We start from the raw sequence: 27,036 nt of genomic DNA on the forward strand, positions 1-27,036 counted from the left end.
TGATCACAACTAAAACTAGTCCGTCCTCATAAACAAAGGCCAAAGTTTATTCCATCCACCCGCCAAACCCGCTGTTTATGAATGAAAAACAAACGGTTTACTCACAACTCACAACTGATGACGTTCGAACATTTCCGGAACAAGTACTTCACTGACGAATTTTGTTCGAACCACAACGCTGTAAATGCTTCACCCACGTACTACAAAATACAAATAATCCCAAACAGAATCTAAACATCTAACCTAACCTATGCCTATATATGCATAATATGTTAATATATAACAATATTAATTTTTTTTTTTTTTAGAAAATTACTATTTTGAATGAACAGCATGTTGAAATTTATGAATGCGACTTTGGGGTCGATCGCTGGATGGAATGGACTTAGTCTGAGGACGGGTTGACTAAAATAGTCAACAAAGACGACAGGTACCTGTTTATTTATTTTTCCAACATAAAATGTCTAATTATCTAATCATTAAAATGTAAAAATTTACGAGACCATCACAGTTTTTTTAATTTATATATAAAAAATATGTTCAGAACAGAATTATTTATGCATTATATTCTGCAGACGAAACATCACATTTGTCATAGTTAATATAACTTTTTGCGAAACATTGTATATCTGATATCAGATATCAGACTTACATATGATATCAGACATCATACCTACATCTGATATCAGACATCAAACTTACATCTGATATCAGACATCAAACTTACATCTGACATCCGACACTGTAAAACCAAATGATTATATTCTTCCTCTCAAGAAAGTTCATGTTGCTTCAACTGAATATCCCCTTCTTGTTGCTATCCAGTTTTTACCACATAAGTCTCTGCATAGTTTCTTTAAACCATTTTATCCCATGTCAACATTGTTAGATATGTAGTGATCTTTCTATACCTATGGGGCATACGATTTTGGGTAAGACTTGTATAATAACTATTGTAGCTTTACGTAAATCTAAATATGATATATAATGCCAATGATGTCATTTTACAGCTTACCTTCGCTGGATTAACGAAACTGTGGGTCCAGACGACACTTGCCACTAGAGGATCCGTCAATTGGCCCCGTCCTGGACCTGTCTAGGCCCCGTCCTGGACCTGTCTAGGCCCCGTCCTGGACCTGTCTAGGCCCCGTCCTGGACCTGTCTAGGCCCCGTCCTGGACCTGTCTAGGCCCCGTCCTGGACCAGACTAGACTCCGTCCTGAACCCATCTAGTCTACGACCTTGATATTGCCAGAGGTTCCGCTCCACTATCACAGGTTAAAAATTGGCCCCCGCTCCACCACAGGATTCACAAAAGGAATATATTTAAGTAATAAAAAGAATGTCAGTAGGTATAAATTATACTAATTACAGAGAACAAGATGGATGACCTCAGACCACTGGCATGTGTTGAAAATTTAGACATAATAGCACTCGCAGAAACATTGTTGAATATCGACTCTAAGGACCTACTCATCTAATACCAGATTAAAGGACATAAGCTCTTTCAGGTTAACCGAACATATAGAAAATAGGGTTGAGTTGCTCTATATATATGGAGATCAACTCAAAGGCTCATTCAGAAACCATATGAATAATATTGAAAGAGGGAAATAAAAAACTACAAGTAGGAGTATTAGTTGTCAAGCCTAGCCCCAGGCTGGGCTCTGGGAGTAGAACTCTAGGAACCCTCTAGGTATGGTCCTGGTATACATCAGTAAAACCAATTTAAGTAAACCAATTTAGGAAAAGATAAACAAAAGATATCAAACTGCAGTTATGTGTGTAACACTGGAGACTTTGGGTCGGAGTAATCAATTAAACATTAAAAATATGTAAATCAGAGGAAGAAGAATTCATGGATTAGAAATGATGGAAGATGGCTTCCTGACAGTTTGTTACTTAGCCTATTAGAAACAAAAATGTTCTGGGTTTGTTCCTGACAGCCACAATAATTAAGAATATGGAAATAGTCTTCCCTCACAGCTTTTATGTGTGTAATATATGTGTCTCAATTCTAAGTACTACATAAGAAACAACTAAAATAAAGCCTGAATGGAATATAAGATAAAGAAAATGGTCTTGAGTATAATCACATCCTAATAAAGGAAGGTACTTAAACCGTAGGTTACATCTATCTTTAAAATAGAATATCTATATGTGTGTATGTTCAACGCTGGAGGAGAGATATTTGGGGGTTAACCTCACCCAACTTTGCAGGGTGACTGGTGGGTGTAATGAGATGATTGCAGTGGTGTGGGTTTCCATGTTGACCAGACCACACACTAGAAGGTAAAGGGACGACGACGTTTCGGTCCGTCCTGGACCATTCTCAAGTTGATCAAGTCACAATCGACTTGAGAATGGTCCAGGACGGAGCGAAACGTCGTCGTCCCTTCACCTTCTAGTGTGTGGTCTGGTCAACATTCTTCAGCCACGTTATTGTGACTCATTGCCTGCATGTGGGTTTCCATCCCCTTCCTTGAAGTGGTGTTGGCGTTTACAGTCTCCGTGGTGTAGTGGTAAGACACTCGCCTGGCGTTCCGCGAGCGCTATGTCATGGGTTCGTATCCTGGCCGGAGAGGATTTACTGGGCGCAATTCCTTAACTGTAGCCTCTGTTTAACGCAACAGTAAAATGTGTACTTGGATGAAAAAACGATTCTTCGCGGCGGGAATCGTATTCCAGGGACCTGCCTGAAACGCTACGCGTACTAGTGGCTGTACAAGAATGTAACAACTCTTGTATATATCTCAAAAAAAAAAAAAAAAAAAAAAAAAAAAGTTGTATAAATTGTGCATTAATTATTCACCGGCTCTCAACACTTAAATGGCATAATCTTTTGGGGTCGACCCGGGCATTTGGCATTTATAAATCTGAGTAACATTTAATAAAGGTTTCCTTAGAGATTTTTTACCTTCATATATTTACCAAAAATTAAAAAGAAAAACATTGTTCTTAGAGATAATTTGTTTATTGATGTGAATATATATTTTGTGGTCCTTGTTCTAAATTAACATTGAAAAGTAGTAGCCTATCAAAGACAAAAATGTTCTGGGTTTGTTCCTGACAAAGACACAATAATTAACAGTATGGAAATAGTCTTCCCCTCACAGCTCTTAGGTGTGTGTACATATATGTAATATATATACATATATTTGTGTGTGTCAACTCTATTTGAAATAAGGACTATAAAACATATATATACATCAATAAACAAATTATCTCTAAGAACAACTTTTTATTTTCAATTTTTATTTAGAATGGACATCTTAAAAGAGGTAATTCAGTATGTTGACTTATAGGGCTATACATACATAACAATGTATTAATTATTACAATGTTCATTGTTATGTAAAACTATTCTGCTTATACATGTATAAATTATATGAAATTCATTTAACTTTATTGACACAATTTTTTTTTTTTTTACCAAATTTAACATTGCATCATCTGACTCACGCCACAGGAATATATTGTAATTTCAAAAGGTGATCAATACACTTTGTCATCTATTTATAATTTCTAAATGTGAATAGGAGTAAACTGGTTCTATTAGTTTTTCTCGGATCCGTGCAATGTTTGGAGAAATGTTTACGAGGTATTTTGTTCTAACGTCTGGAGTCAGCCCGTCCTCCCAGGGAGATAGGTAGGTATATCTACCTATATTGTCAAGTTATCTCTCACCCAGTTGGGCTTTTACGTCATGTCAGCGGCGATATGGGGAATTTTACGTCAAACCGGCGGGGATAGGGATACATTTTGAGTTTGGTTAGAATTAGTTTGAACCGAATTAGAAGCGACACACTTCTGAACGAGTTGTACTCTGAACCAGGGAATCTCCCACTGTGAGGTGGCGCAGGATGATATAGCCTATAGCATGATGTTATGATTCTCAGTCAAGATATAATACCTCCATCTCCTGATGTGAGAGTTATTCCTCCTTCTCGGATACTCTAGACTGGCACTGGTTACAAGGTAAACCGATCATATTAAGAAGGAAATAGCAAGTTTGAGGCATTTATGGTGCTGGACAAAATACTGAGTTTGGGCAAATATGTTTCATCTGCCCGAAACGCTATGCGTGCTAGTGGCTTTACAAGAATGTCAAATTTCAAATCTCTGTACTCTCATAAACCCAATGTACCTTCTTGTATATAAATAAATAAAGGGAAGGCGCTTGAAATTGAAATTGAAATAAGTTTATTGAGGTAAAATACACACAAAGGGATGAGGTAGCTCAAGCTATTCTCACCCCATTCAGTACAACGTGTTAATATATACATAGACACACATCACAAATAAACATATTGACAGGCGCTTTGATCAAGAGGAAAGATGGATGACGTTACCATTAGCCAATAGGAGGAGGCAGGGGTCGTGACGTGGAAAGAGGTGAAGGTCGTTGATTGGCTGGAACCTCACGTGTTTATGTGAGAAGTTAGACAGTGGCGATGCATGTTGCTGCCTCTTAGTTTTAGGTGGGAATTTTACTTGCAACGGCCTGGAAGACGCCCGTGACTAGTGACACAAAGAAGAGGCAGCAGCTGATGCGTCTACCAATCTTGAATGCCCTGGAGCAGCGTACGGGCAGTGCGTTTGGAGCCAAGCCGACGGTCGCGCCTCGAGAAACTTACAAGATGTTCCCGTCCAGTGAATGACAACGACGTTCTTACATGTGCCAGGGATGAACGCCCCCACACACAAGTCAAGGGAGAGAAAGACGGAGGCGACCAAGGGTTTAAGGATATCCCTGGGGAGAGAGGGAAGAAGAAGAAGAGATCTTCAGCGCCATTGTTGGCCTAGCAGACGACGACGCCCCTACAGGAGGTAAGACATTTTCACTTACTGTGGCTTAATTTACCAGAATATTGGACGCTGGAGTATCATGACGTGTCTCGTCATTAGGCACGTCTCTGCCGTTGGGCACGTTTCCTTTCACATGATATACCTGTTCCCGTAGCATTAAATATAAGCGCCCTGGAGTTGGACAGATGTTTTACGGGCTATTCATGCCCGTGCCACCTCTTGGGTGGCTTAATCTGTATCAATCAATCAATCGGACAGATGTTGTGGTAAGTTGGGGAAGGTAAGTTGGCCATGGGGGTCTAGACAGGACTTAATTACAAGCTTAATTCTTAACAACGTGAAGCCTTACCAAAGTCTCTGGGATTAAAGGTACAGTTCACTTCGTTTGGGACTTGAACCAAGGAACAGAAATAATGTCTGTTACAAGTGACTCCATTACCGTTTCCCATGCTGCTCTTACACTAACGTTACCTTGTGTTGAAATAATAATTAAACAAATACATCACATTATTCTTATTCTGCGTCTTCAACAAATACATAAGGGGTATTCTTGTTTTGCGTTCTTGTTTTGCGTTTGTAAGTATCTCTTGTACTTTGCGAATATGCCCAGGTATGTCATCAATTATAATATATAGTTATACAGTATCAGTGACCTCGCATGGCATTAGCAATGACGTCAATTTGATGTCGTCTGCCGGTGTAGGTAGACCCGGTAGGCACAATATCCAAGAGTAACTTAAATGCAGCGCTGAATCAACGTTAATTCCATGTTGACAACGTTAATTCCATGTTGACAACGTTAATTCCATGTTGACAACGTTAATTCCATGTTGACAACGTTAATTCCTTGTTGACAACGTTAATTCCTTGTTGACAACGTTAATTCCTTGTTGACAACGTTAATTCCACGTTGACAACGTTAATTCCATGGACCATTCAGGGGACGTAGAATGTGGCATGATCTTCCCAACCATGTTAATGACTACCTCTCTCAACCAGTTAAAGATGAAAACGAAGCACTACCTAATAAATTCCCTGTAACCTACCTTACTCCTCTATTGTCAACCCGTCTTTTTTTTTTTTTTTTTTTTTTTTTTTTTTTTTTTTTTTTTTTTTTTTTTTTTTTAAACAACGCTGTTTGTCGACCTAATTGTATTTGTGCTGCTTTTTCAGCCATGTTCCCCCCTTTTTTATCTCTATTTTTATTTGTTCTCAACACATTTTATTCTTTATACTCAATTAGTATTAAGCTTTAGTCATTTAAGTTTTTCATGCCCGAAACGCTTTGCGTAATAGTGGCTTTAGGCATTGTATGTACTAGCCCTATTTATAAATCCATCATTCTTTGTAAAATCTCTTGTATGTATGTACCTTACCTAAATAAACATTTATTTATTTATTTATTTATTTTATGTTGACAACGTTAATTCCACGCTGACAACGTGGAATCAACGTTATCACCCACTCGGCTTGGTGATAAAGCTAGAGTATTAACATTGGACATTAATTAATCACGACAGTACTGTGCTAGCACAGAATATTAACAATACACTATTAACATTGAATATTAATAATATTATTTGGGATTAAGGAAGAATACCATAACTCAGAATCTAGGAGAAATTGAATATTTTAATTAGCAAATGTTAACTTATGGGATATTATAAATAACATATTTAAATTATATAAATATATAAACATTTTGATTTTCCTAAAATAGTATCGGCTATTAAACTTTTCTCTAAAGTGTATTTATAAATAGGCAAGTCAGCTAACAGTGTTTTCTTAAATAAATATTTCAATTGAATTATAACAAGCTCCACTTAGATTTTACCATATAACATGTTGAGCTAACTTATTGAATTGACTTTGTGATGGAGGGGGAATATTGTAGGGCATGCTAGATATTATTTTTTTATTAATTGAATAATTAATAAAAATTACAGTAAATGGTACTGTATTTATGACTATGGCTCAGAATGGACTAACTTTTCCTTGTGATGGAGGGAGGATATTGTAGGGGATGCTAGATCTTATTTGTTTTATTAATATTTAGCTCAGAAGACTAACTTTTCTTAAGTCAGGGACGGTCGGGATAAGAGACTTGAGGTCCTTGACCTGACAACAGAAGGTCAAGCCCCGGCTGATATCGCTCGTGTCCCAGTCGACCCAGCTGACCTCGTTACACACGTCACGACACGGTGGTTCAGACAGGGTCATTCTTCTGGCTGAGGCTTCTCCCGTGACGTCGTTGACTTCAACTATGCCGACGGCTCGACGTGATTTGACGTCGTGAATTACCTGGAGGAAGGAGGAGAGGGGCGTGAGAGTTTGGGAGAAACACCTTCTGGAGTAGGGAAGGAGGAACTTCAGTATTGGAAACGTATTAACTCTAGAATAACGAGAGTAAGTGCTGGTATCCAGGGGGCCAGATTCATGAAGCAGTTAAGCAAGCACTTACGAGCCTGTACATCTTTTCTCAATCTTTGGCGGCTTTGTTTACGATTATTAAACAGTTAATGAGCTCCGAAGCACCAGGAGGCTGTTTATAACAATAACAACAGTTGATTGGCAAGTTTGTAAACTGTTTAATAAATGTAACCAAAGCCGTCAAAGATTGGAGAAAGATGTACACATTCGTAAGTACTTGCGTAACTGCTTGGTGAATCCGTCCCCAGGCAGATACTAATCCCCACGCGGTCCTTACCTTCCACATGAGTGCTGGTACTGGCACCAGTTTCTTGCCGGCCGCTAGACCAAGGAAAAGATCAACGGGGTTATTGTTGACGTCTGGCAGCTGGAGAGTGCCATGTGTGCCAGTAAACACTTCTAACGTCGTCTTTTGCTCCTTGGCCAAATCCCGGATGGCGGATTCCAGACGCTGAGAGGAACAGGAAAGAGCTGACGAAAAGTTTTTCCAATGCAACATTTATCGGGCTCACATATTATATATATATATATATATATATATATATATATATATATATATATATATATATATATATATATATATAATATATATATACAACTGAAAACTCCATAAGCTGTTTATATTTTTAACGAGTTTTTTAACTATAAAGAAGACTTTATAAGCTGTTGGGACCTATTCAAGCTTGTTCGCAGTGTATGTCTATCTCAAGTATCGCATTTAATAATTTATTATATGCATACAGAAGAGATTGTGAATATTTCTGCACCACTAATACATCTCGCATCATTAATGCTCTATGTTTCTAAATACAAATTGCTAAATCGAGTCAGTTTGAGTAACTACGGAAACCTGGGCTGCCCTGCATGTATTGTAAGCTAGAATGCATTCAGGTATGTTCAGTGTGAGAGATCTGCAAGCGAAAACTGCGCCCTGAACAGCCTAGCTTTCCTGCGCTAGGCTTGGAGGGGATCTCTCCTGCTAGGATTTATCAGATATTTATGTGTCAATTTACGAAACCTGGAAATCTTTCCTCGTTCGTGGCGGCTTAGTAATTATTAAACAATTTACGAGCTTTGAAACTTCGAAACCTAAGATTATTGTTATAGACAAACTCGTAGTACTTTAGAGTTTATAAGCTGAAAATAAAAGTAAACAAAGCCACTATGACTGCGGAAAAAAGAACAGGTTTCACAAGTGGTCACGTTAATACTTGAAGAATCTCAATTCTGATAAGTAATTCAAGAAATACGCATGTACACAGAGACAGGTCATAAAATGCGCCGTTATTGCGTCTCTGAGGAAATGCCTTACCCCCTGGCTCACCCATACACTCAGTTATGACAGGGAACGTATTCCCACTTGTCGACATGGTTTGACATTCCGTGCTCCGCTGTGCATCGACAAACTATGGTTTATTGCACTCATTAAAAAAGTATGCCACATTAGGTGTTGCAATTTATTTTACACGAACCATCGTAAAAGACATCATTCCTAGGACTGTATATCCTAAATATACAGTAAATATGTCTTTAAAGTTCCCTAAAATGCATGATATAAATGTTGAAGTTTCCTAAAATGTCTCATATCTATCCTGAAGTTCAGATTGTCTGCAATATGAATGTTATCCACTGGAAATAATGTTAACCCAGGTACTTTAAGTGGTAATACCCTCTCAAGTTCAAGTTCAAGTATGTTTATTGAGACAAGAAAGAAATACATCTCAAAGGGATAGAGTAGCGTAGGCTATTTTTTCCCCCCAAATACCCTCTCTGGGTCTCCCTTCACACCTCGCATCACAACCTGACCTAAAACACACTATATATATATACACTTGGGACTTAACCACATAACATTACCTCTATAAGGAGTCCCACCACTCATTGGAGCGTGTATATTTTAATCCCGTGCCCGGGGTAGGTGGTTTCAGGCTCCTAGTGCCCTGGTGAATGATATTTTATTATCCACGTTTACTGTGGTTGACAATTTATATGACTTGGGCGTGGATCACCTAATTCTTCCTAGTGGCATCCCAGGGCAGGATTAGTTTCAGTTGGACAGCAGGTAGTGCCTCTGAAATCCTTATTGTGGTTGGCTCGGTAGCTTGGCACATAGAGCGACCGGTTCCCATGCCCGGGATTGGTGGTTCGAAGCTCCTAGTGCCTAGTTGAATTAAATATATTTAAAATTTTGTTCTAGTTGCCATACCTTCCAGTTGCCATTATTGAAGGCCTGCCACTGAGGAACGACGTTGGCGTGGTAGTAGGTGGCGTCTTGCTCGGCGGCGTAGACGAAGTCTGCGTCAGGAGCCAGGTGACCCTTGGCCAAGAACTGCTGGCCCTCCACGGTCAGGTGGGCCCGGGACCTCAGCGCCTTCTCAGCCAGCAGTCGCTGGTTGGTCTTGCTATACAGCTCCTCTACGTTCGCAGTAAACATGTCTGCGTGCTTGAATGGCGGCCGCCCAGGGTCTTGGGTCTTGGCCGTCAGGTGGCTGGTCAGGGATTGAAAAAAAGGAGCGCGATATGTGAGACTTGGTGAAAAGCAGACAATTAAATACTATATTTAAACCTTAGAATGTTGTGTATTTTTGAGTGCATACTTAATACATACCATAGACACCATGGGTGTATGTATGTATCTCCCTGGGGGGTGGGAGATGATATTGTGGGTGAAGAAGGGTAAACGCTTAAGAGGAAGTAGTCACAGTGCTTCACCCAGCTGCAGGGAATAGTCACAGTGCTTCACCCAGCTGCAGGGAATAGTCACAGTGCCAAGGCCTCACCCAATTGCAAGGTGTGGCCACAGTGGGTTGACCCAGCTGTAGGGTATGGCCACAGTGGGTTGACCCAGCTGTAGGGTATGGCCTCAGTGGCAGAGCTTGACCCAGCTGTAGGGTGTGGGCACAGTGGCAGAGCTTGACCCAGCTGTAGGGTATGGCCACAGTGGCAGAGCTTGACCCAGCTGTAGGGTGTGGCCTCAGTGGGTTGACCCAGCTGTAGGGTATGGCCACAGTGGGTTGACCCAGCTGTAGGGTATGGCCACAGTGGCAGAGCTTGACCCAGCTGTAGGGTGTGGGCACAGTGGCAGAGCTTGACCCAGCTGTAGGGTGTGGGCACAGTGGCAGAGCTTGACCCAGCTGTAGGGTGTGGGCACAGTGGCAGAGCTTGACCCAGCTGTAGGGTGTGGGCACAGTGGCAGAGCTTGACCCAGCTGTAGGGTGTGGCCTCAGTGGGTTGACCCAGCTGTAGGGTATGGCCACAGTGGCAGAGCTTGACCCAGCTGTAGGGTGTGGGCACAGTGGCAGAGCTTGACCCAGCTGTAGGGTGTGGGCACAGTGGCAGAGCTTGACCCAGCTGTAGGGTGTGGGCACAGTGGCAGAGCTTGACCCAGCTGTAGGGTGTGGGCACAGTGGCAGAGCTTGACCCAGCTGTAGGGTGTGGGCACAGTGGCAGACCCAGCTGTAGGGTGTGGCCACAGTGCCAGATACTGACCCAGCTGTAGGGTGTGGCCACAGTGCCAGATACTGACCCAGCTGTAGGGTGTGGCCACAGTGGCAGAGCTTGACCCAGCTGTAGGGTGTGGCCACAGTGTCAGAGCTTGACCCAGCTGCAGGGTATGGCCACAGTGCCAGAGCTTGACCCAGCTGTAGGGTATGGCCACAGTGCCAGATGCCCGAGTGTGGCCACAGTGTCAGAGCTTGACCCAGCTGCAGGGTATGGCCACAGTGGCAGAGCTTGACCCAGCTGTAGGGTGTGGCCACAGTGGGTTGACCCGGGTGTGGCCACAGTGTCAGAGCTTGACCCAGCTGCAGGGTGTGGCCACAGTGTCAGAGCTTGACCCAGCTGTAGGGTGTGGCCACAGTGGCAGAGCTTGACCCAGCTGTAGGGTATGGCCACAGTGCCAGATACTGACCCAGCTGTAGGGTATGGCCACAGTGCCAGATACTGACCCAGCTGTAGGGTGTGGCCACAGTGCCAGATCTTGACCCAGTTGTAGGGTGTGGCCACAGTGCCAGAGCTTGACCCAGCTGTAGGGTGTGGCCTCAGTACCAGATACTGACCCAGCTGTAGGGTGTGGCCACAGTACCAGATACTGACCCAGCTGTAGGGTGTGGCCACAGTACCAGATACTGACCCAGCTGTAGGGTGTGGCCACAGTACCAGATACTGACCCAGCTGTAGGGTGTGGCCAAAGTGCCAGATATTGACCCAGTTGTAGGGTGTGGCCACAGTGCCAGAGCTTGACCCAGCTGTAGGGTGTGGCCTCAGTACCAGATACTGACCCAGCTGTAGGGTGTGGCCACAGTACCAGATACTGACCCAGCTGTAGGGTATGGCCACAGTGCCAGATCTTGACCCAGCTGTAGGGTGTGGCCACAGTGCCAGATACTGACCCAGCTGTAGGGTGTGGCCAAAGTGCCAGATATTGACCCAGTTGTAGGGTGTGGCCACAGTGCCAGAGCTTGACCCAGCTGTAGGGTGTGGCCTCAGTACCAGATACTGACCCAGCTGTAGGGTGTGGCCACAGTGCCAGATACTGACCCAGCTGTAGGGTGTGGCCACAGTGCCAGAGCTTGACCCAGCTGTAGGGTGTGGCCACAGTGCCAGATACTGACCCAGCTGTAGGGTGTGGCCACAGTACCAGATACTGACCCAGCTGTAGGGTGTGGCCACAGTGCCAGAGCTTGACCCAGCTGTAGGGTCTGGCCACAGTACCGGATACTGACCCAGCTGTAGGGTGTGGCCACAGTGCCAGATACTGACCCAGCTGAAGGGTGTGGCCACAGTACCAGATACTGACCCAGCTGTAGGGTGTGGTCACAGTGCCAGAGCTTGACCCAGCTGTAGGGTCTGGCCACAGTGCCAGATATTGACCCAGCTGTAGGGTGTGGCCACAGTGCCAGATATTGACCCAGCTGTAGGGTGTGGCCACAGTGCCAGATATTGACCCAGCTTTAGGGTGTGGCCACAGTGCCAGATATTGACCCAGCTGTAGGGTGTGGCCACAGTACCAGATACTAACCCAGCTGTAGGGTGTGGCCACAGTACCAGATACTGACCCAGCTGTAGGGTGTGGCCACAGTGCCAGAGCTTGACCCAGCTGTAGGGTGTGGCCACAGGGCCAGATACTGACCCAGCTGTAGGGTGTGGCCACAGTGCCAGATATTGACCCAGCTGTAGGGTGTGGCCACAGTGCCAGATATTGACCCAGCTGTAGGGTGTGGCCACAGGGCCAGATACTGACCCAGCTGTAGGGTGTGGCCACAGTGCCAGAGCTTGACCCAGCTGTAGGGTGTGGCCACAGGGCCAGATACTGACCCAGCTGTAGGGTGTGGCCACAGTACCAGATACTGACCCAGCTGTAGGGTGTGGCCACAGGGCCAGATACTGACCCAGCTGTAGGGTGTGGCCACAGTACCAGATACTGACCCAGCTGTAGGGTGTGGCCACAGTGCCAGAGCTTGACCCAGCTGTAGGGTGTGGCCACAGGGCCAGATACTGACCCAGCTGTAGGGTGTGGCCACAGTGCCAGATATTGACCCAGCTGTAGGGTGTGGCCACAGTGCCAGATATTGACCCAGCTGTAGGGTGTGGCCACAGGGCCAGATACTGACCCAGCTGTAGGGTGTGGCCACAGTGCCAGAGCTTGACCCAGCTGTAGGGTGTGGCCACAGGGCCAGATACTGACCCAGCTGTAGGGTGTGGCCACAGTACCAGATACTGACCCAGCTGTAGGGTGTGGCCACAGGGCCAGATACTGACCCAGCTGTAGGGTGTGGCCACAGTACCAGATACTGACCCAGCTGTAGGGTGTGGCCACAGTGCCAGAGCTTGACCCAGCTGTAGGGTGTGGCCACAGGGCCAGATACTGACCCAGCTGTAGGGTGTGGCCACAGGGCCAGATACTGACCCAGCTGTAGGGTGTGGCCACAGTGCCAGATATTGACTCAGCTGTAGGGTGTGGCCACAGGGCCAGATACTGACCCAGCTGTAGGGTGTGGCCACAGTGCCAGATATTGACCCAGCTGTAGGGTGTGGCCACAGTGCCAGATATTGACCCAGCTGTAGGGTGTGGCCACAGTGCCAGATACTGACCCAGCTGTAGGGTGTGGCCACAGTGCCAGATACTGACCCAGCTGTAGGGTGTGGCCACAGTACCAGATACTGACCCAGCTGTAGGGTGTGGCCACAGGGCCAGATACTGACCCAGCTGCAGATATTATTACATAATAACAAAGGAAAAGAGGACAGCGAGCACCCACCTGCCGTACACACTATGGCGAGTAAACTCCGTAGCCTCAAGAGTAGGGTTGAAACATATGAGGATCTGCTGGAGGAAGAGATCGGGCTTGAGGCTCCAGCCCACACTGTAGCCCACACCAGCCTTCCCACACTTGGTCCTCAGGGGCTGCACCGTCGGCCGAGGCATGCGCAAGCAGCCCATCTTATTCCAGGTCACCTTCTGCCACAACATTATAAGGTATTCAGGAGACTGCTGCTATGTGTAATTTTGTTGCATTTGTGGTAGTCACTGTGTACTTACATATATATAATAATCGAATAATAATCATTAGTTTCCATAAGGGAACAGGCAGCTTGTACTGTAATATATATATATATATATATATATATATATATATATATATATATATATATATATTACTATATAATATATAGTAATATATATATATATATATATATATATATATATATATATATATATATATATATATGTCGTACCTAGTAGCCAGAACGCACTTCTCAGCCTACTATTCAAGGCCCAATTTGCCTAATAAGCCAAGTTTTCATGAATTAATTGTTTTTCGACTACCTAACCTACCTAACCTATAAAGATAGGTTAGGTTAGGTTAGGTAGGGTTGGTTAGGTTCGGTCATATAACTACGTTAATTTTAACTGCAATAAAAAAATTGACCTCATACATAATGCAATGGGGTAGCTTTATCATTTCATAAGAAAAAAATTAGAGAAAATATATTAATTCATGAAAACTTGGCTTATTAGGCAAATCGGGCCTTGCATAGAAGGCTGAGAAGTGAGTTCTGGCTACTAGGTACGACATATATATATATATATATATATATATATATATATATATATATATATATATATATATATATATATATATATTTATATATATATATATATATATGTATATATATATATATATATATATATATATATATATATATATATATATATATATATATGTATATATATATATATATATATATATATATATATATATATATACATACACACGTTTGGCTTGTATCGAAGTCCCCTTTAAAGGTCGAGCTACTGGAGTCTTCCTCTCAGTGATGGAATATAATAGCTCTAGCGAATATGTAAACAAACTTATTATCACTGTCTTAGAAGCCATGTGTCCGAGAGAAAACGCTGAGGCAATTAAATGGGATCGAACTCGCGTTCCTGGATTTTATGACACACTACCAACTGAACCACGATAAGCTGTAGAATTTGTGATTAAGGTACTGAATTGTGGATTATCGTGGTTCAGTGAGTAGTGTGCGTGTGCTCAGCCCGTCCTCTCGAGTTGCCATAACGGACAGAACATGGGGTACTAAAACACCCTAACCTAACCGAGCAGCCCACGTATAAAAAACGTGAATGTGAGCCACTATGATATAACGCATCATATTTTGTCCGATAGGAACTTTGACGTCAAAATACGATGTACTATTCGAGGGGTAGTGACTACAAGACACATTACCTGAAGCTTGCCCTTGCCAGCGGCACTAAGATGGTCGCCGGAGCAGGTGAGATCCGTGACCTTGGTGTTTGAGAAGGCGATGGCGTTGTTGGGCCCGGGACAGGCCACCAGGAGCTTGGCTCCCTCCGTCAGCCTCACCACCCGGGTCTTGCCCTCCAGCTCGGGGTAAACCATCTTCTTCCCCTGCACCAGCAAGGGGTGGTGGTGACCCTCCTTCACCGCCACCAGGTCGAACTGGCACGACCCTGTTGGGGGGGGGGGGGGTTAGTGCTGTCAGTTGTAGCATTAGGGACGTGGTGAGGTTAGCATTAGGGGACGTGGTGGGGTTAGCATTAGGGACGTGGTGAGGTTAGCATTAGGGGACGTGGTGAGGTTAGCATTAGGGGACGTGGTGAGGTTAGCATTAGGGACGTGGTGAGGTTAGCATTAGGGACGTGGTGAGGTTAGCATTAGGGACGTGGAGAGGTTAGCATTAGGGACGTGGTGAGGTTAGCATTAGGGACGTGGAGAGGTTAGCATTAGGGACGTGGTGAGGTTAGCATTAGGGACGTGGAGAGGTTAGCATTAGGGGACGTGGTGAGGTTAGCATTAGGGCATTAGGTGAGCATTAGGGACGTGGTGAGTTTAGCATTAGGGACGTGGTGAGGTTAGCATTAGGGACGTGGTGAGGTTAGCATTAGGGACGTGGTAAGGTTAGCATTAGGGACGTGGTGAGTTTAGCATTAGGGCATTAGGTGAGCATTAGGGACGTGGTGAGGTTAGCATTAGGGACGTGGTGAGGTTAGCATTAGGGACGTTACCTTGAGGTTACCTTGAGGTGGTGAGGTTAGCATTAGGGCCGTGGTGAGGTTAGCATTAGAGACGTGGTAAGGTTAGCATTAGGGACGTTACCTTGAGGTTACCTTGAGGTGGTGAGGTTAGCATTAGGGACGTGGTGAGGTTAGCATTAGGGCATTAGGTGAGCATTAGGGCATTAGGTGAGCATTAGGGCATTAGGTTAGCATTAGGGACGTGGTGAGACATGAACAAGGGACAACCCTATTGTCTGTGTTCGCATGATGCTGGCAGACTGAAAGGAAAATACTGCTATATACTTGTCCATCTAATGTGCTGAGTGGTCTTTCTGGCTTGATGCCTTCTTGCGATAGTTGTATATCTACTTGAAATGGTCGCTACAACGGCAGCCTTTCTTTTTTGCTGGTCAGGGTTCGATCTCCCCCTATGATCCTTCCCTCTGTCCTATCCTTATATCCCATCGATGTGCTATATAGTCACACTTGTTTAGTGCTTTCTCCTGATAATCACCGAATTCATATATGCTGAGTTTTCTACCTTTTAGACTTTACCTATAAAGTATCACAAGTAAAAAATAAATAGATTTACCTTCAAATGAGTAAACCAGGATCAGAATCTGTATGAATTCAGGTTTCCAGTTTACATTCATTTGTCTAAGCAAACTTAACGCGATATTGTAACGGGAGGGGGGGGGGGTGAAATAGCTCTCTCTTGTCCATTATTCCACCCCCCCAGTTAACTAATGAGGCCGGGGGAAACAGCTCTCTCTAGTCCGTTATCCCGTCCCCAGTTAGCTAACTATTCTAGAGCACCCCCAGAGTTCCTAAGGCAGCCTCTCTCGTTCAACACCTTGTAACCTAGGTATTTGACTACCTAGGTGCTAAGACTACAAGGCGCCGTAACTTGATCAGCTACCCGAAACCCTAGAGAGAACTCTAGAACACATTTCACTGCCACAACCGTATAAGAGAAACGAAAGGGAAGAGATGAATAATGAAGTAATTAGTGAGGGTTTGGGGTGAGAGAGGTAGAGAGGTGCGAGGAGGGTCATTAGTTGAAAGTGAGAGTTTGGAGAGGGTTGGAGGGAGAGGAGTAGATAGGTAGAAGTAGAAAAGTAGATAGTAGAAGAGTAGATAGTAGAAGAAGAAATGCTGCCACCATCCATTCACCATCATTACATACAAGACAAGGAATGGAACTTGTCTGTATCACAATATTCTCAAAGATGTTATCACGAAGGTCATTATTAGTATGTTTCATCTGTATCATGTCTAAACATGTACTCATTAAAATCATGAAACCAGTAACCACAGAGGCTTTCTCATCTCAACTTAAAAACTCTAGGGAACAAAGTTAAAGACAATTTAAATAATAAATTCGTCAATTATATTTCCCAAGATTGTTACAAACCCGGATCCAGCGTCCGAGCACGGAGCAGTAACGACCACGCCATCTGTGGGTCAGCTCCCGAAACCCCCGCCAAAACGGACGACGACACCTGGTAAGGACGGCGAATACCGGCCACAAGGGCCAGTTTCCAGTCCCGTTCAGCACTCTACACCGCCGCTGCTGACCTCTGGTGAGGTGGTGCTCAGACTACAACGCTATCTATGAAGTGGATGTGTTGGGCGTTTGTGTCTGAGCCCGTAAGTGAGGTGTTTTAGTGTCCCAGTTATTGATGACGTGTCTGCTTACAGAGCCGACCTGGGACTGCTGTGATGGAAGTGGAGTCAGTCTACCCGAGGCAGCCAGTCTCCATACCTTGAACCTTGCTGCAGCTGTTGTGAAGTCGTCCCCCCGGAAGAACACTGTGGTGTGTTAGCCTGCCAGTGGAGTGGCAGTAAAAGGATTTACCCGGGACCGACTGTTGGAGACGATCATCCACTGGGGTACTGAAGACAGGAGAGTGATTTGTGGTGTCACACGAGGCTCCTGTCTAGGGCGTTCCCCTTTTATCGTTCGTGGAGTGGCCGTACCAGCCTTGTTGGCTCAGTACCTGCCAGCAGACCAGCTGGACGTGTGGTTGACGGCCTCCACGGCGGTGCCCCCAGTGGACCTGTGTTTTGGCTGACCTGTGGCCAGGGTAGGCTCAACTTCTTTGGAGAATTTGTTGTGAGGCCACGAAGAAGCACCAAGGACTCAGCACCGAGAGTTATGGCACCAGAGTCTTCAGCAGAAGACTACATTGTGAAGAATCCCCTTGTCAAGTGTTAATACCCCTCCCCCTTGTGCACTCATTTATTTTATATATTTAATCGGTGAAGGTAATAATTATAATATTAAGTTCTTAGCTTTCTTTCCCTACTCCCTTTAAGTTACTTGCGTCACGGATCTCATCCCTTGATAGCCACTACTGGCTTGGGAACGGATATATATATCTTCCTCTAACAACATCAGAGTAAGGACCCCGTTGCGTCCCGAGAGGGCCGTAACAAAGATAAGTATCATAATTTAAGCAATTCAACTTAATGTTCAAGATTAATATGCAAAGTGAGTCATCATCCAAGAATTTTTTTTGTTTTTTTTTTGAGATATATACAAGAGTTGTTACATTCTTGTACAGCCACTAGTACGCGTAGCGTTTCGGGCAAGTCCTTAATCCTATGTTCCCTGGAATACGATCCCCCGCCGCGAAGAATCGTTTTTTCATCCAAGTACACATTTTACTGTTGCGTTAAACAGAGGCTACAGTTAAGGAATTGCGCCCAGTAAATCCTCCCCGGCCAGGATACGAACCCATGACATAGCGCTCGCGGAACGCCAGGCGAGTGTCTTACCACTACACCACGGAGACTGCAATTCGAGAACTCTACAACTTGACTGCCCCTGATCCTCACACAACACTTGTAAACACGACCAAGTCACCTTTCATGCTCAACTCGCCAAGTGTCTGCCTATAGCTGGATAGAGAGGGAGGGGGGGGGGGATGGTCCCGCCCCGCCGACTGATAGCCTCTCTGGCTAGGCTGTCCTCTGCTCTGCTGGCTGGTCTCCTATTGCTTCTGTCTATGCTCTACAGCTCCCTCAGTATATATTGGGAAACTTAGTAGCTAACTCCGCCCACAAGTAGATAGCCTCAGGCCCTCTATCAAGCCACTCCTTAAACGTCGGCATGTTTAAGCCAACCGACATGTGTGAGTTTTAGGCCGATGGCGCCTCTCAAATCCTTGTCTGTGACTCATGAACTATATGTATATATTAAATAAAACTAAACCAAACACCTTTACGGTGTTACAATATATCATTGAACAAATATTTAATTCACGTTATTTTCAAGGATAATGTTCACAATTATTATACCTCTGTCACCCCTCACCCCTTTACAATGACGTATTGGTACGATCTGATTTCGTAAACATCTCTGGAACGTAAACAAAGGCAACGTATCACTATAGGTTTGTGTCTAAGTTTCAGGTTCTTGCTCTGAAAGGGTACGCGGGCCAGGGAGCACGAGACATATGGGCCAGGGAGCACGAGACATATGGGCCAGGGAGCACGAGACATATGGGCCAGGGAGCACGAGACATATGGGCCAGGGAGCACGAGACATATGGGCCAGGGAGCACGAGACATATGGGCCAGGGAGCACCAGACACATGGGCCAGGGAGCACCAGAAATATGGGCCAGGGAGCACCAGACATATGGGCCAGGGAGCACCAGACATATGGGCCAGGGAGCACCAGAAATATGGGCCAGGGAGCACGAGACATATGGGCCAGGGAGCACGAGACATGAACACGGGAGTGCGAGACACAAGGTCAGACATAATTGGGGTAAAATCCAGGGGAATACCAGGTAAGGCACAGGTAAGACGCGTTAATGATATGTAAAGCTATTCACATCACGTCACTAGCCTCAAGTCATTTCTGGCTCGGGGTCTAAACTTGTCCCTCCTCATAGCTTACCTTGAGAGTGATTACTCACAGCCACCAGCATCCCCACGATCACCACCCTTCTCAGTGTCTTGGAGATCATCTTAGTGGAATTTGTCCGGTTCTCAGGAGACGCAGAGCTGAGTGATGTGCGTGCTGGAGACGCCAGCAGCTCAATGACTGGAGCGAGGGACTCCCGCTATTTATAAATGAATACCACGGTTAAAGTACGTCACAGGAAGTGACTGTTCTTGTCCTCCTTGTACGGTATCATAAATTCACTCTCACGGTAAGATTGATTGATTGATTGGTGAAGATTAATCCACCCAAGGGGTGGCACGGGCATGAATAGCCCGTAAGTGGTGGCCCTTTGGAGCCATTACCAGTATCAATAGCTGATACTGGAGATCTGTGGAGGTGCGACTGCACCCTGCGGACCTTGATGTTGTTGTTTAAGATTTGCTACTTGGAACAATAAGTTCCAAGTAGCACGGGCTATGGTGAGCCCGTTGTGGACTTACCTGGCACAGGAGCGGGGCTGTCTCCTACGGACCTCTCCATGGTAAGACACCCACCAAGGAATATATACACAGCTGGCTCCCCCTTCCCCACTTCTCGGTCTATATACATTACGGTTATTTAGGTCTTGAGCTTTGAAATTGAAATTGAAATAAGTTTATTGAGGTAAAATACACACAAAGGGATGAGGTAGTTCAAGCTATTCTCACCCCGTTCAGTACATCGTGTTAATACATACATAGACACACATCACAAACAATAAACATATTACCGAACATTCTGAGAGATAAACATATACATTTCCTATCTTGAGCTTAGTTTAGGCTCAACGTTTACTTACTGATCACTCAGTAAGCAAGAGTCACGGTCTTAACCTTCCAGGTGATGATTTAGGGGCGTATCTTCTAGATTTTGGTAGGCCTTAAGCCCAAGACGAAACCAGACAATGGTGTACTTATTGACCGTCGACCTATGGAAGGTCATTAGGTATACAAGTCACCTATTTTCTCTTTGACAAATACTAACATTCGTAATGTAGTCGACAGAACGACAAGGTGAACGATGCACGTTCTAGAGTTTAGTTCCCACATCTTGCCAGAAACGCTGTGTGTATTAGTGCTTTTAAGCATAGTATATATTAGCTCTTATCTAGAAATCCAACATTCTGCTTGCAACTCATTTGATATGTCTGTACTTTGACCTCAATAAATTATTATTATTATTATAGAGTCAGAGCTTCAAACATGATCGAATACTGACATAGATTTTCAATGTCAGCTCTTTACGCTGTGATCCCGACGGTCATTTGTGATGATAAAGAGGAGTAAGATGAATACAAAAGACATGTACACATACAGCACATAAATAAAGCCTTGCTCATGTTGACCAGACTACACACTAGAAGGTGAAGGGACGACGACGTTTCGGTCCGTCCTGGACCATTCTAAATCGACTTGAGAACGTCGTCGTCCCTTCACCTTCTAGTGTGTGGTCTGGTCAACATACTTCAGCCACGTTATTGTGACTCCTCGCTTGCGCATGTCTCGTGTGGACGGGTACCACACAGCTTTATACACAGAAAACACAATAACGTGATATATATCAAATGAACAAATCCACAAGAAGCCTTGCTGAGGGTTCGAACCTATGCACCGGTCCGCATGACACCATAACGCCAACACTGCGCACAACCACCACGAACACGCTTGCCTGCGCGCATATACGTTTACAAACTCATTCATACGAATTTTTTTTTTTTTTTTTTTTTTTTTTTTTGAGATATATACAAGAGTTGTTACATTCTTGTACAGCCACTAGTACGCGCAGCGTTTCGGGCAGGTCCTTAATCCTATGGTCCCTGGAATACGATCCCCTGCCGCGAAGAATCGTTTTTTCATCCAAGTACACATTTTACTGTTGCGTTAAACAGAGGCTACAGTTAAGGATTTGCGCCCAGTGAATTCTCCCCGGCCAGGATACGAACCCATGACACAGCGCTCGCGGAACGCCAGGCGAGTGTCTTGCCACTACACCACGGAGTGGTAAGACTTGCCACCTATAACACAAAAGATTACTCCGTCTTGAGTCTACAGCCACAGGACCGAACAGGTGTGTAATGGGGGTAACAGGTGTGTAATAGGGGGTGACAGGTGTGTAATAGGGGGTAACAGGTGTGTAATAGGGGGTAACAGGTGTGTAATGGGGGTAACAGGTGTGTAATAGGGGGTGACAGGTGTGTAATAGGGGGTAACAGGTGTGTAATAGGGGGTAACAGATGTGTAATAGGGGGTAACAGGTGTGTAATGGGGGGTAACAGTTGTGGGGGGGTCGACAGAGGGTTTTAAGGGGGTAATATATGAGGGCCCCGGTCTGGTTCGTTCTCGACTCAGAATCAAAAATTCCGGATTCGAATCCCGGGTGGGACCGGTTGGGCGCATTTCCTATCACGTTCACCTAGCAGTAAGTCGGACATCATAAGGTAATCAGCTTGTTGTGGGGTTGCATCCTGGGCGGGGGTCAGTAATTCCTCCTTGGGGTGGGGGGGGGGAGAGGGATCTCGATATAAGCCGAACGTGTATGGATATATACTCTCTCTCTCTCTCTCTCTCACGGGAGACATCTCCCGTCACGCAGGGTGCAGTCGCACCTCCACAGATCTCCAGTATCAGCTCTTGATACTGGTAATGGCTCAAAAGGGCCACCGCTTACGGGCTATTCATGCCTGTGCCACATTTTGGGTGGCTTAATCTTCATCAATCAATCAATCGGATATACTCTGGCTGTCTGTCCCTCGAGACGGGGAATTAATTATATATTAAATTCATTCAAAGGCGGGTTGGCATGACTTAAATTCTTTCTGTTGGTTCGGCAAGAGGTCGGTTAGTTTTCTAGGGTGCATTTCTTGCTCAAGAGACTTTGCCACAGACGATGATATGTCCTTTTCCAGTAGGTTAACAGACTTTGGCTCCCAAGGGACATGGGTAACAGCCTCTGCCTCCTAGACAACGTAGCGAGGATGTCCGCCTAGTCATCTTCTTGAGGTTATCTTGAGATGATTTCGGGGCTTAGTGTCCCCGCGGCCCGGTCCTCGACCAGGCCTCCACCCCCAGGAAGCAGCCCGTGACAGCTGACTGGCATAAGGTGAAAGAAACTCTGCCCATTGTTTCTCGCCGGCGCCCGGGATCGAACCCAGGACCACAGGATCACAAGTACAGCGTGCTGTCCGCTCGGCCGACCGGCTCCCGTCATTGCCATATATGTTACAGTGACAAGTGCGCGGATAGAGACGATGAGATATCATTACTAACATTCAGAGGTTAAGATTAGCCAGTAGTTTATTTATCAGTGACTATTAGGGCTGCATGGCAAGCACAGGTGACTTGTAGTGTCCAAATATTCGACATAATACACTGATGTATGATTTGGGAGATGGAATCTCAGAAGACTTTCATCAGACCGTAAGTGTCTCACCTATACCGTCACTCATCTTGGAGCCGTCGGCGTAGAGGTGGTTGTGCAACCTGTCCTACAAAGAACGTCGCATTACGCTCGTATGCGTTACATAAGGCCAACAATTTTCGTACTAGAAAATTGAAGCGGGTCGCGAAAGTGACGTACTGGCCCATTTTCTGTTTTGGGTCCTCTGGTAGGCTAGGACAGGACACTTTACACTGACCCTTCTCTTGACGTTGGGGAAACTTTAGGAGGACGGGCTATGTTGTAACGGAGGTTGTGTAGTGTGTTGCACAAGTACTGGTAGATCTCGTCCTACTGAGCCAGTTATAATAATAAATAAATAATAAATAAATGTTTATTTAGGTAAGGTACATACATACAAGAGATTTTACAAAGTTTGTTGGATTAATAGATAGAGCTAGTACATACAATGCCTAAAGCCACTATTACGCAAAGCGTTTCGGGCAGGGCAGTTGTTTCTGTCAAGTGTTCTGTCAAGTTTTAGTATACAGCTAACTCTGTAACACAAATATGTAACCTTTTCTTGTTCTAGAAAGTTAGGGAAAATTTGAAATGTAGTCTCAAAGAGGGAATCAAAACTGAGCTACACACAGAAATTATTTGGCTAGAATTAACAAAAAACCAAATAATCTTATAATAGGAGTTATATACAGGCCACCAAATTTAGACAGAATGGAAGCAAAGCATCTATGGGATGAAATATCTAGAGCATCTAGGTCTAACAGTATTTGTGACATGGGTAACTTTAATTTTAGTGGAATAAACTGGATTAACAGAACAGGGAATAGCGAAGCAGAAGATTTTATAGAATTAATTGACGATTGCTTTCTTACTCAACACATAAAGGAACAAACACGGGAAAATAATATGTATATGTATATATATATATATAATAAATATATATATATTTATATAAATATAATTTTACTTAAAGTATGATAATAACAAATCTTAACTGAACCACGACGTGCAATCTTTGACGAGGAATGACTAACTCTTTCATCACGAGTTTGTTTATCTCACAAAGACTTACGCCAGCGGTGGCGGGAAGACCCTGGGGGAATTTGGCGGGAAGAGTATCAAACCAATTTAGGATGCTCTTGGTACCGCCATTGTGGGCTCCATCATTAATATTGCCTCACCATCATATATCGTTCATGTTCGAGGATGGGTTTTTTGTTTTTGAGTAAAACATAATAAGAGGTGTAGGTGAAGAAAAAGTTTTGACTAAGTGGAATATTGATTTTATGACAGCAGGCGGGTTGTAGTGTTAAAAATTAATATAAACTGTTTTATTTAATATAGTTGTGTTGTCTGGCATTGAAGCATAAGAAACCGATTTATGAATATCTTATTTCACCTTAAGCACTTACTGAGTTTTAATATCTGGCCAATTAAGCAATAGAAGAGCCGCAGAGCACCATTATTGAGTTGTGTTAGGGTATCAGCAGGCCTTGCCTGCGGTCTCCGTACATGGCACGGCTTAATATGTACCGTGACCGCTGAAGGGCTGCACCTCCAAGTACTGAGAAAGCCTCATGGCACGGCTTAATATCTACCGTGACCTGCTGAAGGGCTGCACCTCCAAGTACTGAGAAAGCCTCATGACACGGCTTAATATCTACCGTGACCTGCTGAAGGGCTGCCCCTCCAAGTACTGAGAAAGCCTCATGGCACGGCTTAATATCTACCGTGACCGCTGAAGGACTGCACCTCCAAGTACTGAGAAAGCCTCATGGCACGGCTTAATATCTACCGTGACCGCTGAAGGGCTGCACCTCCAAGTACTGAGAGAGCCTCATGACACGGCTTAATATCTACCGTGACCGCTCCAGGGCTGCACCTCCAAGTACTGACTCTCGGTTAGCTATTTACTGTTATGTGAGTAGCGGCATTAGGTGATAGGAAACGTTCCCCAACCAGTTATAACAGAGAGAGAGCAAGATAATTTCCCCGGCCGGCTTGACCTATACCATATCTGGAGCAGATAATGGTTGTAAAGTTGGGTTTTACAAGCGACGGAGATACAATCCGGAAACGGGCACAGTCTTCTCTACAAAACTTATTAGTTTGATAAACGAATTCAAGGCTTCTTGAATTGTATAATTAATAATTACTTTTCACTGTCAATATGTACGACTTTGGTGTGCGTTGGTGCAATGATGTGTTGCAGGGGCTGGTGTACCTTGCATGGTAGGATGATGTGTTGCAGGAGCTGGTGTACCTTGCATGGTAGGATCATGTGTTGCAGGAGCTGGTGTACCTTGCATGGTAGGATGACGTTGCAGGGGCTGGTGTACCTTGCATGGTAGGATGACGTTGTTGCAGGAGCTGGTGGTGTACCTTGCATGGTAGGATGATGTGTTGCAGGAGCTGGTGTACCTTGCATGGTAGGATGATGTGTTGCAGGAGCTGGTGTACCTTGCATGGTAGGATGACGTTGCAGGAGCTGGTGTACCTTGCATGGTAGGATGATGTGTTGCAGGAGCTGGTGTACCTTGCATGGTAGGATGACGTTGCAGGGGCTGGTGTACCTTGCATGGTAGGATGACGTTGCAGGGGCTGGTGTACCTTGCATGGTAGGATGACGTTGCAGGAGCTGGTGTACCTTGCATGGTAGGATGATGTGTTGCAGGGGCTGGTGTACCTTGCATGGTAGGATGACGTTGCAGGGGCTGGTGTACCTTGCATGGTAGGATGACGTTGCAGGAGCTGGTGTACCTTGCATGGTAGGATGACGTTGCAGGGGCTGGTGTACCTTGCATGGTAGGATGACGTTGCAGGGGCTGGTGTACCTTGCATGGTAGGATGACGTTGCAGGAGCTGGTGTACCTTGCATGGTAGGATGACGTTGCAGGGGCTGGTGTACCTTGCATGGTAGGATGACGTTGCAGGGGCTGGTGTACCTTGCATGATAGGATGACGTTGCAGGAGCTGGTGTACCTTGCATGGTAGGATAACGTTGCAGGGGCTGGTGTACCTTGCATGGTAGGATGACGTTGCAGGGGCTGGTGTACCTTGCATGGTAGGATGACGTTGCAGGGGCTGGTGTACCTTGCATGGTAGGATGACGTTGCAGGGGCTGGTGAACACATTGAGTGATATTTATCATTTTAATTGCCAAAACGCGTTCCATAATCTCATCATTTGGGACAGGGTGTTCTGAGGGTAAAGTAATTATAATGCTCAGCTACCCACCCTAGTTAAACACCTGCACTAATTAAGATAATAAGACTAATTACGTAGCGGTTTAGAAGTGATTATCTCCAGGGTACAGTACCTCTTCCCTGAGGACAGCTTGATTAGGAACATAGGAACAAGAGAATTGCTCATTTCGTGCAAATGGGATATTGAGTGATAGTCTCTTGTAACAGATATTGTTATTGAATAACAATATCATTCAATATCAATATCCCATTGCACGAAATCTGCAAGAATTCCATTGCACAAAAATATCCTTCATTCTTGAAAGTGGGAGCTGCAGTCTAGCTAAGTGTAGGGTGTATTTTGTGCAATTATAATAATACACTCATGCCAGCCACATTGGTGTATTCTTGGCATTATTAGTTATTATTATTATTATTATTATGCTTCAGTGGAAGCCTCAGGAACCCTAGAGGTTTCAGTTGAATTCCAGGTTGCTGTGCTTTTGACCATGTTGTGGCGTATGGGTCTAAGGCTGGGAGTATCCAGAGCATAAGTTCGAATCCCTCCCAAATAGCTCCTAATGGTTTTCGCCTTATTATTATTATTATTATTATTACAAGAATTAACAACCTTACAAGGATTCTTAATATATAACTTCTTTGTCATTTATATCGGTATCAAAATAATTTACATTGTCTTATTGCTAATTTATAATTATATGAGGGTATGTATGCGTTT

The 27,036-nt window shown here is 44.6% G+C and overlaps 2 protein-coding genes across 3 annotated transcripts in view; one reads left to right on the forward strand and one right to left on the reverse strand.

Moving 5' to 3' along the window:
- The window catches only part of LOC123750481 (serine protease 30), a 57,612-nt gene that overhangs the window by 7,675 nt on the left and 22,901 nt on the right, over nucleotides 1-27,036 (forward strand). The window contains exon 11 of the mRNA XM_069336073.1: nucleotides 1,011-4,829. Coding sequence (XP_069192174.1) covers nucleotides 1,011-1,100 — 90 coding nt within the window. The 3' untranslated portion in view covers nucleotides 1,101-4,829. The remainder of the gene's footprint in view (nucleotides 1-1,010; nucleotides 4,830-27,036) is intronic.
- Nucleotides 4,613-19,846, reverse strand: LOC123750507 (uncharacterized). 2 transcript variants are annotated; one of them, XM_045732625.2, is made up of 7 exons: nucleotides 19,690-19,846; nucleotides 14,990-15,234; nucleotides 13,499-13,698; nucleotides 9,445-9,727; nucleotides 7,516-7,689; nucleotides 6,879-7,109; nucleotides 4,613-4,752 (listed from the first exon to the last, which is right to left on the reverse strand). In XM_045732625.2, exons 1-7 carry the CDS (start codon nucleotides 19,757-19,759, stop codon nucleotides 4,741-4,743), a joined length of 1,215 nt encoding a protein of 404 aa, XP_045588581.2. In that variant the 5' UTR covers nucleotides 19,760-19,846; the 3' UTR covers nucleotides 4,613-4,740. The 2 variants fall into 2 exon arrangements, with proteins under 2 accessions (XP_045588581.2, XP_045588574.2); XM_045732618.2 differs by lacking the exon at nucleotides 4,613-4,752 and having other exon boundaries at nucleotides 6,415-7,109.

Source organism: Procambarus clarkii, chromosome 4 (genome assembly GCF_040958095.1).
Source record: "Procambarus clarkii isolate CNS0578487 chromosome 4, FALCON_Pclarkii_2.0, whole genome shotgun sequence".
In the NCBI taxonomy this organism is placed as follows: Eukaryota; Metazoa; Arthropoda; class Malacostraca; order Decapoda; family Cambaridae; genus Procambarus; species Procambarus clarkii.

What these genes read in the sequence shown, in the direction of transcription:
- LOC123750507 (XM_045732618.2), bottom strand. Translation starts at nt 19,759, where the DNA reads ATGATCTCCAAGACACTGAGAAGGGTGGTGATCGTGGGGATGCTGGTG. An exon ending in CTGGCAAGGGCAAGCTTCAG is followed by an intron (nt 13,699 to 14,989) that starts GTAATGTGTCTT and finishes ATGTTGTGGCAG; the next exon opens with AAGGTGACCTGGAATAAGAT. An exon ending in TACCAGCACTCATGTGGAAG is followed by an intron (nt 7,110 to 7,515) that starts GTAAGGACCGCG and finishes TCCTTCCTCCAG; the next exon opens with GTAATTCACGACGTCAAATC.